At 37.9% G+C, this 13,436-nt stretch overlaps 1 protein-coding gene across 2 annotated transcripts in view; it reads right to left on the reverse strand.

Moving 5' to 3' along the window:
- The window catches only part of tmem178bb (transmembrane protein 178Bb), a 48,716-nt gene that overhangs the window by 12,715 nt on the left and 22,565 nt on the right, over positions 1-13,436 (reverse strand). For both annotated transcript variants that reach the window (XM_055024242.1, XM_055024243.1), the window contains exon 3: positions 7,638-7,751. In XM_055024242.1, the coding sequence (XP_054880217.1) occupies positions 7,638-7,751 (114 nt within the window). The remainder of the gene's footprint in view (positions 1-7,637; positions 7,752-13,436) is intronic.

Genomic DNA, 13,436 nt, shown 5'->3' on the forward strand with positions numbered 1-13,436 from the left:
AGTGGGCAGAGTTCTGAAGAGCTCAATGTCACGTGCATAGGGTCAATAAGCAGGCAGTAAGAGTAACAGACTCCAGCTGTGGTTAATTCAAGCTTGGAGTAGTAGAGGAAACCAATAATTGTCAGTTTTCTTTGCTCTTTGGTAGTACACTGATTACAGTTGATTTTCTTCTAGCCTTCCCAGGTGAAGGTACTTGGCATTCATTGTTTTTCCTTCGAGACCATTGATCTTTGGTTATTGGATGTTAGAAATGCTCTGATGCTTCCTCCTTTGTGGACCTGGTTTGTTTTCAATGCCAGATGTCATCTTCTGAATTGCTCCGGATCCTCTTGATCTCTGCCACGCTTCCACAACCATTTGATCCACCAATTGTCAAACTACTATTTTTATATATATACTTTATTTTTAATATGATTTATACTCTTGCAACATGGATAGCACTCAGACCAGATAGTTCACCAAAAGAGGGAAACATCAATGCATCACAAAAAGATAAAACTAAACTTAGTTTTGACAAACAGGTTACAATGTGTCGGGATACAATTGTTCATAAAGTTCCACAAACAGTCAAACTGGTGGGAATTTGTCTCCTGACTTACCAAGTCATGCCATTCTGTCCAGTACCAAACCAGATTTACCTCTTTGAATAAAGAATTGATACAGACTCAACTTACTTTCAAATTCCTATATATTAACCAATTTAACCAATATTTCTGGACTTAGTTTTTCTTCGACAGTGGCTGACCAGTTTCTCAATGTTGGTGAGCTCCCATTTTCTTAATTTTTTCCTTCTATTTCTTTTAGTATTTTCAAAAGGTATTTATTCTGAAAGTTGAAGTAACTTTGTAAATTACATAAATATATAGTTTGAAATTTGTGCTCAATTTCAAACCTTATGTCTTTGACTACCTTTAATCAATAGGAATAAATCAATGGGCAGCCCCAGAGAATATGAAGATGGTCAGCCATCACATTGTTACATCATTTCCAACAATGCCCAGATTCAGCTGTGCCAGTCTGAGAGTATAAAAAAAACTGACAACATTCTTTCACAAAAATTCCCTCCAAAGTCCTGAGCTGTGGTGGTGGAGGTAATTTGGCAAATGTTTAGCCATTCATTTTCCATCAGCATTATTTTGTCTCCCTTTCCAATATATCTTTAATATATAATGTTGTTTTTTTTATTAGCTTCTAATCACACATATATTCTGGTCAGCCTCTTCTTATATGATTTATCTTTATAGGCATCAATAAAGATATTAACGAGGTCCTGATAATTTTTTCCAATTGTTTAACGTTTTTATTAAAGTGATTTCTGAACTGCAAATATCTGAAAAAGTCTCATTTGTCAAGGTAAAAATGTTCCTGCAGTCATCAACTTTCCAGGTCAGCTCCAGAAGAGATAACGTAGTGTCATGTAATGCCTTTTCTGGTCAATTCTTTGAATTTCAAGCCAAGTTGTGCTGGCACAAAATCCCCATCGTGCTCAATCCAGATGGATTGAGCACGATAATTGTGCTTTTCTCTCTAAAAGAGGGTTACGGAACTCTCTGAGCCAGATGCAAAAGAAACTTTTGCAGGAACACACAATTCACCTAACTATGTAGTCTTGAGGTGTTTATCATCCAGCAGAGCTTGTAAGGGGATGTCAATTTGACATAATTCTAGGTCTTTCCTTTCTGCTTCATACCCGTCTTCACACCAGTAAACCACATACTGCAGTTGTACTGCTCTATAATAATTTTCCCAATATGGAAGTGACATTCCTCCTTTATCTCTTCGCAATTGTAATATTTTATATCGTACTTTTGATTTCTTATTCTGCAATATAAACCTGGAGATGGTCTGGTTCCACTCTTTAAACTGCTTGGTAGGTTTTTCTACTGATAAAGATTGAAAAAGGAATAACAGTTGAGGTAAAATAATAATTTTTAGAGTTTCTATTCGGTTGTATAAATCGAGCGTCAAGGAAACCCATCTGTCAAAGTAATTTTTTACTTGAGTTGTCATGATGCCATAATTTGGTTTGCATTTAATGTTTAGATTTTTAGTAATGTCAACTAAATATTTTATGGTTTTTGCTTTTCATTTAAATTTGAACCAATTACTTATATTCTCCTGGGGTGAGTGGCTAAAGCACATGGTCTGAGTTTTTTCAATATTGAATTTAAAACTTGAGTGAAGTCCAAATTGGTGGAGGCAGGACATGAGGCAAGGTAGACTGGTATCTAGGTCAAATAAGGTCACTAGAACATCTTCAGAGTATAGACATGATTTGTATTCTCTTCCTTTAAATAGGATTCCCTTAATTTCTGTATCTTCCCTAATTTTTTGAGCAAGTGGCTCTATAAAATGTGCAAAGAAAATTGGGCTAAGTAGGCGTCCTTGTTCCAGAGGGATTGTGCCTGAAAGGCCGCAGTTTATTTCGACCTGGGCTACTGGCAGATTGTATATTGATTTTCAAACAACTTATGATTGTATTAGTAAAGTCAAAACATTATAGAACCAGACATAAGTATTCCCATCATACAGAATCAAATACTTTTTCAGCATTGAAACCAATTGCTAAAGATTTCAAAAATATTTCTGCTCATTATGTCGAATAGGTCCAACACTCGCCTCACATTGTCTTGTGATCGTCTATTTTTAATAAGTCCTGTATTATTAGTTCAGGGATAATATTGTATAGTCTACTGACAATTATTGCCATGAATATTTTATAATCAATGTTCAAGACTGAAATGGACCAGTATGAGCTGCACTCACTTTTATCTTTTTGGTGTCGTCTGACCTCCTTTAAGCACATGGTTAAAACATTTTTACAGCAAAGGTGTTATGAGCCTCCCCAAAATTTTATACCATTCAGCTGGTAATCCGTCTCCTTCCTGGCGCCTTAACCTATTGACCTCTGCTGGTGTTAAATCTGCATATATCCTTTTATTTTGCTCCATGACAATTGAAGGGTGATCCAAAGTGTCTAGAAACTGCTTTACTGAGGGAAGCTTGGTTAATTAGGGTTGACTATATAAGTTCCTATAATATATTTCAAATGACTTATGTATTTTGTCTGGTGTGAAACATCTGGTTGGAAATGCGTTTTTTTACTTCAAAGATGGATCTTTGTAGTTGTTGTAGTCATCAGGCCAATGTTTTTTTCCTCAAGGTCCATTTTCTTAATAAATTTGTTTAAAATATTTGAGACCAAGTATTACCTTGTCGTTGAGCTTCTTATTTAGTTCCACTTTTATCGCAGGAATCTGCTGTAGTACAGTAGGTCTTTGGTTTCAATATGCTTCTGCTCTAATTTGTTTAGCTGTTTACTCAGACTATTGAATTGCTCAGATTTTTCTTTCTTCTTCCTTAATTCCCACATTATAATTTTCCCACCCAGAAACTTATAATGTACTTGGAGACGTTTCTGTGCCATTATTAAATTCCGCATATTTCATAAATTCCTTGTTAATGAATACCTTTAATTTATTAGAGTTTATCAGAGCTGTGTTAAGCCTCCATGTTGTTGTCTTAGGATAAGCATCTAAATATAATTTCAAGTATACTCCATAGTGACACATCCCTAGTTTTAATACTACAGTCCAGGACCCTTTATCTGTCTGCTCTAAACAGGAAAAGAATAGTCAATTCTTGAGTAAACAGCATGAGAGTGAGAGAAAAAGGTGAACTCCTTACCCATTCCCTCCAGACATAAATTAAGCCAATCTTTAGTAATTTTTCTTATATGCAGTGATGCAGAGTTGATTTTTTTAAAGGGCTTGAGAAAGCAAAACCCTTCGTGTATTCCATTCCGCTTCAGATGTTAAAGCACCAGAGGTTTCTGCCAATTTCAGATCACATATTTAATCAATACATTTTTATTCATGTCCTGGAAGTCCATATAAATTGAGTAAAGTTACTTTGAGTCTAGTGTTCCCCTCACCAAAACAAAACGGCCTTCTTCGTCTGTAATCTGTTACTTGGAAGTCCACATTATTTGCAATTAGTATTGCTACACCCCTAGTGTGTCCAGCTGGATGTGAAGAATAAAATGTCTTTTAAACCTCATTTTTAAAAATTATTCTCTTTTGTTAAATGGGTTTCTTGTCAGATGATGAGTTGCTGTTCTCTCTTTATCTTAGCTATGAGCTTTCCTCGTGATTTGATTTTGTAACTTGTGAACATTAATAGTTATAAATGTATATTACTTTTGGGATATATTTCTTTAAATGAATAGATCCTTCTAACTTGCATAAAGAAGGTGACCTTATTATTAAAACATAAGTAAAAATAAAAAACAAAGAGCCTGTAACTTTAAAACGTACTAAAGGAACGACTTCCAAAGCAAAATGATTTGTTAGGGAGTCCTGGGTGAAGAGAAAAGACCTAATGAGACTTTTTTTTATGCAAACTACAATGCAAACTGATATAGCTCAGTACAAGTATAAGTTCAGTGGACAATCGGAGCCTTTAGGCGGGTTCCCAAAACATCGGTCAGGTAATATCTATTTTTTAAAATCAATAATGTATTTCTTGTTAATATTAGCTACGGTTAAATGAGAAATTATTATAATAATGTCTGACAGTGTCTCTTTATGAAAATATTTGGTTCTTTGTCCACATACTGGATCAGATCACTGTGATTGCGAATCTTACCGCAATCACCTTCTTGGAGAGGAGGCTGCATCCCCAACCTCATGATAAAATCCAATGAGTTTTCTCCTTACTCTCTCTCCATGTGTGTCCGAGTTCTGTTAGGCCTCCACCATCTCCCAGGATAGTCTGTCCAGATTCTCCATCATTGCTGCTGCAATCAGGAGCAAGACCCCTCTTCTTCAGATCCTTCATGGTGTTTGCCACGCTGTTAAATGTGACCGTTTCACTGTCAAAAAATAAACAGAGCTTGGCTGGCAGCAGGGTTTGGAAGCGGAGACCCTTTTCTTTCAGGAGTTTTCTGATAGAGGTGTAGGCTTTTTTCTTATTTTGGGTCTCTGCTGGATAGTCCTGGTTGAGCACAGGGATGCTTGGATGGAGCATGGGGAGATTCACTGGGAAGAGCACTAGAAGGAGCACTGGGGGGCTCAGGTGGAGCAGATGGCCTGCTAACTGGGGCTGGAGTTGTACAGTAGGTACTGGAGCAGCAGGAAATGAGGAACCAGCAGCTCTGGTTTAGATGGAAGCGACTTTCCAGCCATTATGGCCAGAGCTGCCTCTCGCATTGCCTCCTCCAACAGCTCAAGTCAAATGAGCTTTGGACGTGTGGAGTCTTCTCAGACCATTTTTATGGGAATCCCGAGCAGTCTGCAGACAGAGTAAGGCTTGGCCATGGCTTCATCTTAGTCCTTTATAGTGGACTTTAAGTCATTGAAGTCCCTTTCAAACATCAAGTATGCTGGACCTATGTTAATTTTGTGCTCTGACCGCTAACCCTCACCATAGTACTTTTGGGTCAGGTCCTTCTGTCACAATATGGGTTTGTTGGGGTGAGGATTCATGTGGAAGACCCAGGCTGTGGTGTGAAGAAGGATGATTTAATCAAAGCTCTCACAGATTAACAGGAATCCAGGCAGCACAGGTGAACTAAAAGGCAAGAAACTAGTGATGTTACGTGATGTGCCGAGGCTTCGAAGCGTATATCGAGTAAAGGAGGGGACGTTTTCGTAAAGTGCGTATCGAGGCTTGCTTCATTTAGGGGAGGAGCCGAAAACGATGACGTCCGAGGCCTCGCTGCCTGGCTGTACCATGTGACTGCTTCAGGAAGTGGTTTGACAGCTTTATAAACCCCACAGGCTCCATTCAAAATGTGGGTTGTTGTAGGCGAGTTTCTTATTTTATTTAAAGGTGAGGTGTTTATTGTGCTCCAAGGAGTTGGGGTACAATAATAACACAAGCATTAGCCTATTCACTACCCCCTCCCTAGTTCCACAAGCACTTTCTCTGTCCTCTGCCTGATTAAGTCCAGGCCATTTTTCTAGAGTCACAGAAAAACATTATTACACAACATGCCATATCACATGACACTACTATTTTGGGAAAAATTACACACAGAGAATACATTCAAACAATATTTTATGATACACATGTGTATATACATAATTTAGACAAATGATTTCATCCTGCACCTTTTGTGACATCATTCCCAAGAGCCATAATAGACAAAAATTCAATGCATCACACATGTTAAGAAACAGCTGGCTGTGATTATACACCTGGCCAGTAGGTGGTTTCATGAGCACATGAAGCTTCAAGAAATTAACCCTTTCTTGAACCAGTTGGCTCAAGTGGTTCAATGCCTCATGAGGCTTCATCTCACCATCACTACAAGGAACTCACCAATGGTAGCACTGGAATGAGGCAATAACAACAATAAAAGACAGCAAAGACAATGACAAGGATCGGAGAGGGAACAAGAGACACAGGTGGGTTTAAATACACAGGGAAGTTAATCAGGGCAAACAAGGGACAGCTGTGAGCAATCGAGGGGCAGACAAAGGCACTAAATAAACACACAGACAACCAAATCCTCACATTCAGTAATAAAACCTGCAAAAATATGTTGTATTTCATTTCTTGGAATGTTCTTCATGTGATAGAAGGTCAAGTTTGTATTTGTCGGTGTGTCTCTGAAGGGTCAGGTCTGAGTCTATGACCACTCTGTAATTATTAGGTTCTAGCTATAATAACTGAAATGATGTGCTGATTCTGAATGATTTCTTTTTTGAGTCAAAAGTAATGACTTCAGTTTTTTTAAATTAAGAAAGTTATGGCACCTCCTCACATTGATTTGCTCTATTTACTCAGTGCTTCCATGGGTTCATGGTCACCTGTTAACGTTGGAATGTAGAGCTTTGTATCATCTCCATGGTTCTTATTTTTAAATTTTGCTATGTGAACCAAGGTTTACTGTTTAAGACTTTTTTATTTTATGATTTGAGGAATGTCACAAAGTGCACTCCAGACATGAAACCAGCAAGCCTTTTCTTCTTGCATTCATTGAAATGAAAGCATGCAAAGCTGTTCACATGAAAGCCGTCACACTGCATTAAGCCAAATACACAGAGATACAGGAAACATTGCGTTTGCTGAAAGAAACAGTTGGCATGTGAAAGTTCTATTGGACAATGACAATGTGTGCCAAACACATTTTAACACCCCAGACTACCGACCATTCTTTATCCTGCAAATAAAGCATGTCGCATACAGAAGAATATCTAAACAGAAAAAAAACGTTGCCAAATATTCAAGTTAATATACTAATTTGACTCAGAAAATGGAAACCGGCTTCAATAACTTCCACACAATGGCACACTGATTAGCCCCAATGTTAAGAATTCAGTCATAGACTATATGTCATTTCTTATTTACAGTGTCAGCTTCTGATATGGATGTCATGGGCCACTGCCTGGGGCAGCATCTTGTGGGGGGCATCATGAACTCCCCCTCCTTACCTGAACCCCTTCAAGTTGTCCAATCACCCCATCAATGTTGTTAAAGCACTTAATATCTTGAATTTAAAAAAAAGATTCTGAACAATACTATTAGTATAGTAGTCCGAGTTCTTAAATGATTAGCAAAGTATGGCATATAAAGGTCAATTTTAAAATGTTTTTTTAAGAAAAGAAAAGTAGAACTTTCTGCAGACTTACGTAGGGAGTGCCATTCATCCTGTCGTATTGTCTTGGTGATGTTGTAGGACAGATTTTTGGGTATTGCAGCTGACGAGTAATGGTACTTAATGTAGGAGCATCTTGCAATTGAACCTGTGAATAAATTAAACAACAAAATATGGAAAATTATCCAGAATCATATGTATGGGAAATCCACTATGAAAGACTAGCAATTCAACTTCAACATACAGCAGACATGAGCAGAATACTTCGGAAATGGTCATCTCCCATCTTAATTTAAAACTTCAAAATACTCAAGCAATTATATTGAATAAACGGATCAGAATTCTAATCAGGGCTGTTTTTAGCCACTGAACCAAAACAAGATAAAAAAAAAAACCACACAAAAAAAAAAAAATAACAGTTTTCTTGACGCATGACCATACTTCAAAACTTCCCAAATAAGGGTGATATGTTCTGTTCAGTCTGGCATATTTCTTGTGCTAATGGTTCAACACATTATTGTTGAAAACATTTACACAATTAGTGTTTCTCTACACAGTTTAACAAACCTACTTATCTGGACAGAGCAGGCAGAACTATGAGGATCATATTCTTTGATTTTTTTCAGAACTTTTAGCTTAATTCAAGTGAGTGATATGAATTTATCCTAACAGGATAAGCTCATTACTACAGGTAATTACTACTACTTCAAACAACAAAGGCTAATAAAAACCAACCCAATATACTGTATAAAATCCACATGATGCTGATGTATTCATTGAGATTAAACCATCCATTACATCATCGAAGGTCATCCAATTTAAGTTAATTTGAAGTTAATTACTAACAGCAAACTTTAACTACACAATCCTAACATTCTTCCAATCATTTCATACATTGAACGTTTTTACATTTTGGTTACAACTCTCCCAATATTTATTGAAGATGTGTCTAGTCATTTTTAAAACATTTTTAGACTGTAATAATAGATGTTTTTTAACTGCTCTATTTGTTTTCTGTTTTTATGTATTCTATTGAAATTCATAATTTTTCTAATTATTACTAAAAACATCTCAAAATGTGTCCTTTATAAATACCAGTGGCATCATCATTCCTGTGTTATCCCAGTATGTTTCTCACAGCCTGCTAGCTTAGTCATGCAGACTCACACCGACATGAAACGTTCCTCCTTTATGAACATTTCCTCTCCTTCTTACCGGGGTAATCTGTCCGACACGGAGACCCCCACAAAATAGTTTTTCTTTTGTTTTGTTTTGTTTTTTTAAATAGAAATTTTAAAAAATTGGGGCCCTGTCAATTACAAAAGTAATCATATTGTGTTTTCTGAAATTACTTTCAGCAGTAAAAATTAAATGCTACCACTCCCAAACCAGAAAACACATGTTCATATTTGCTCTGAACACCCTCCTGGATCTGCATGAAATGGTTAGTTCCTGCTTGGCACACTTGACGGTGTTCAGCAGCAATCAGTGGAAGACAAGGACGGCTGTGGCAGTTACTACCCTGCCAATAAAAATTATATTCAGGTTTTCAAAAAAAAAATTAGAGAGAGAAAAAGACAAGCGTCAATTTGTAACAGTCTTTTCTGCCGAGAGAGGAGAGTGGACTGTGTGAGATTATTAATCACGTTTTCCCCCAGTCTATTTTAAGCCTGGTGACCCACCATGGCTTTAGTTTTTTTCTTTTTTTTAAACCAGATTGCAACTGTCTCTGTTGCTCTGAGCATTTCACTAGCTGAGCAGATTTATTCCTAAAGGATAGGTTGATAATAAATAGGTTTATAGTTTATGCATTTAAAGCTGGCAGCGCACAATCCAATCACACAGCTGGTGCCTCTGCGTATAGTCTACCTTGATTTCTATGAAGAAATCAAGGTAGGAATTTAAAACCCACCGCATTAGCTCTGGCTGTGCAGCTTTATGTGAACCGCAGTAATAACTTCTAGTGGCTCTTTCAGAGATTGAGCAAGTGGTGAGAATGATTTATTTTTGCGAACAATGCAGGGTTATATGCAGTATTTATATCTCAACACGGTGCCCAGCACCCAGGTCTGTCTATGCTCTGACATTATTGTGCAATAGCCAGCCCCGCCCTAAACCTCACAACAGCCATGGAGTGACTACTGACCAGCTCTCCATCTAATGGGTCCGGAAAATCTCTAAAACCTGAAGTCTTACCCTGTGACAGGTCTAAGAGAGATAATCTATCTAAGCTGGTGTCGAGGGAGACTCATCTAGCTCTAACTACCTACAATCCAAGAGTTGTGACCCTTTTTAGTTAAGAAGTAATCAGTTGAGTAGCCCTCACAACTGCATAACTCCAATAACCATTCATGTCAATGATAGCTCTCGCTCTGTCTATCAACAACGAGCACTTGTTACTGGTTAGATTATTTTTAGTAGCTCAACATAAGCCCTAGCATCATTATTTATAGGGCTTTTCAGGCAGTAGCTCCGCGGCTCTGGAATGCCCTTCCAGAGCCCTTGAGAGCCCCACAAGGTGTGGAGACCTTTAAAATAGGTCTTAAGACTCACCTTTTTAAACTGGCCTTTTAGAAGAGTAAGTTTTACTTTAAATTGTTAGTTTTAATTTTTATTTTTGTACCACTTGATGTGAGATGTATTATTGTGTTTTATTGTAAGCTCTACAATTTGTATCTGTAGCACTTTGAGATTTCTTTGAAATATAAGGTGCGTTACAAATAAAATTTATTATTATTATTTTACAAACACTAAAGAAATTCCAAAGCCACCACATTTCTAGAATCATGTACATGGGTTTTACACTAATTAGAGGAACCAAAATCAATAGATAACTCAATTAATTTCAATGTCCACCAATCTCATTAGAATTTTAATGCATCTTTATTAAGCAAGAGTTTAGCAGGAGTAGATGACAAACAGATTAATTATCAATGATTACAATTTAAGAATAAAAATAAAATGGAACAAAATCAACTTAACCCTCTCCAGGCAGATGTTGCAGATTTGCAACAGCTAAATGCTACTTAGCTAGTCTTTGCAAGTAATTTGAGCCTGAGAGGGTTAAATCTTTCCTACTTTCCCTAAGATGTGTCACCAATTTACTGAGCATGGCTTTGGGGTGCAGTTTAACTCATACCCAGATGATGGATGAGCTCGGCAACAGAAGGCATTAGTGTCCTTGGCCAGGGTCTTGTCTTTGTATGGCAAATCCTCTTTTGAGTAGAAACAAAGCAGTGCTGTTTGTTGTCTTTCAAACACTCAGATCTTCATCACCTCTGTGACCTTTGTCTAATCCCCAAGTCTGTTGCAGCAACCTTGAGATCTTTGGACTGAGCACAGAGCAGTGGTTGAATCAACTACCTGCTTGAACTTGGTAGTTTTAGGGATTGTAATAGATGAGAGAGCCTGGATGGCATTTGAATATACTTCAGTACCAGTAATAACTAAACATTTTCTTTGTCTGTTTTTCTACTTTACATCACTTGGCATGAAACTATATGTTTTGATTTTGAAAATAGTTCATTTGGACTTATAGCTCTTAATTGTGTCGACCAACTGAAGGCATTCCAGCTCATTTTTCTTCAAACCAGAACTGAGTAATGGATTTATGGCCATGCTGGGGGTACATCCAGCATGGCCAGAGGGACTGAGGGTCAATGGGTCTTGTCCCTGTTTGGCTCCAGGGCGTGGTCCTCTGCTGTTCTTCTGTCTGCATCTTCTTGTTAGCTCGACTTCACACTGGAGACAAAGAACCCTGCCTCCCCTCTTTCATGGGCTTATATCCCTTTTCACCCATTGACTGCACATGGGAATGGGAATGGTGTACGTGACTTCTCAAACATTTGATTACCTTATGGAAGTTCCCAAGCCTTCCTATATTCGGTCAACTCTGTGTCCACTTCTGCTTTATGTGTTTATCTTCACTCAAACATCTGGGCTCACTTCCCAGTTGCACTTCCTTATTTGGAACACAGTTAGACATGTCCAGACTTGCCTTTGCACCTACAAACTACCCCTATTCTCCACTTGTCCCAACATGTCCCTATGCCCCACACATTGTGATTATATCAGTCACAATTTCTTACATGCTGTATGATTTTCATAAATCATCAAACACAATCATCTTTTAATGTATTTCTTCAACATCAAATAATCATTTTATTTTAATACTATTATAAATTTGAAATTCATCATTTTCCATTATATTATTCATGTTGTTGTTTGTTTTTTATTACACCAAGACTCTTTTATATAATCATCAATCAATCACATTAGTAAATAGAAATACAAAAATACATTTCTTATAATCGTCATTTGATCAACATGCAAGATTACTTCAGTCTCTCAGGCCTTTATGATCTGATTTCTGTGTAAATCTGGAAAGATATCACCTTCTCATGCCAGTTTTCACAACAGCTGATAAAGTTTATGTCTATGTTCCCGGTTGGTCGGAGCGTTAGCGGTCAACGAACCAGTGCTGATCTCATCATGAAGGTTCAGCCAGGTGAGGAGTTTTTGTGCTCTCCTCGTAGTCACGCATTACGCTGGTTTTATATTATTTCATTATTTTTTGTTTTATTTTTGCGGTTACACTAAGCATCAAACCATATCAAATGCTTAGTCCTCTTAGTCAGCCAGAGTTAATATGCATAGATCCCATAAACTCGAGCAACATTTTCTGGGACTCTTATTAAAAACTTAACAGACACGAAATGGAAGAGCTACTAAAGCCACATTAGCAACATTACATTAAATATCCCATTTGTTGCGCTGTGCAGCGGATTTAACTCATCATGCAGGGCTGGTCCAAGGCTGTATGAGCCTTGGACCAGCTCTAGGCTTGAGCAGAATTTGACTTAAGTCCCCCTCTTGCTGCTAAAAACAGCAGCACCTCTAAAAGCTTCTGTGTTATATTTAGTGAAATCTGGGAGAAGGGGAGTAGTTTAATTGACCAACCTAAAAAGCAATGTTATATTAGCAGTTTATTCATTTGTATTTGTGAACAAACAAAACTTTATATTTCTGGATATCTCATTTATATAAAGTATCTTAGCATTTATGGGTCCCTGAAGCCCTAGGGGGCCTGATGGAGCTACTGACATAATGCGGATTAAACAGAAGTGCAAATAACTGATATTCATTTTAACTATATTGTTTGATTTGGAGGAGTGGCGCAGTTGGTAGCACTGTTGCCTTTCAGCAAGAAGGTCCTGGGTTCGATTCCCGGCCTGGGGTCTTTCTGCACGGAGTTTGCATGTTCTCCCTGTCCGTGCGTGGGTTCTCTCTGGGTTCTCCGGCTTCCTCCCACAATCTCTCTAAATTCTCCCTGGGTGTGTGTGTGTGTGTGTGCATGGTTGTTTGTCATGTCTGTCTCTGTGTTTCCCTGTGACAGACTGGCAACCTGTCCAGGGTCAACTGCCTCTCGCCCGGAACATTAGCTGGAGATAGGCACCAGCACCCCTCCCAACGCCAATAGGGACAAGGGTGTAAGAAAATGGATGGATGTTTGATTTGTTCTTTTTAAGACTAGTTGTGTCAGGGTGCCTTGCTGCACAAATTAGTGTGGTAAATTTATGACATCACTGAAGAAAATTTGCCTCCTAGTGGTCGGGTGAGGGAGCGGCACAAGAGTGTTGATGATGGTGGCGGGTGGCAATGCGTCAGGTTCTGTGTTTGTCATGAGGCCGGAGTGGCGCTGACCTGCGAGTGCCATTCGAGGCTTCTTGCAGTTTTAAATATGTTTTGATATTCTTATAAAATTTTGATTTTATAACAACTAATTCTATTGTTATAGTCCATGTATTTTTTTTACATGGTTTCTGTAATGACA

Source organism: Poeciliopsis prolifica, unplaced genomic scaffold (genome assembly GCF_027474105.1).
Source record: "Poeciliopsis prolifica strain line A6 unplaced genomic scaffold, Auburn_PproV2 SCAFFOLD117, whole genome shotgun sequence".
Taxonomy (NCBI): Eukaryota; Metazoa; Chordata; class Actinopteri; order Cyprinodontiformes; family Poeciliidae; genus Poeciliopsis; species Poeciliopsis prolifica.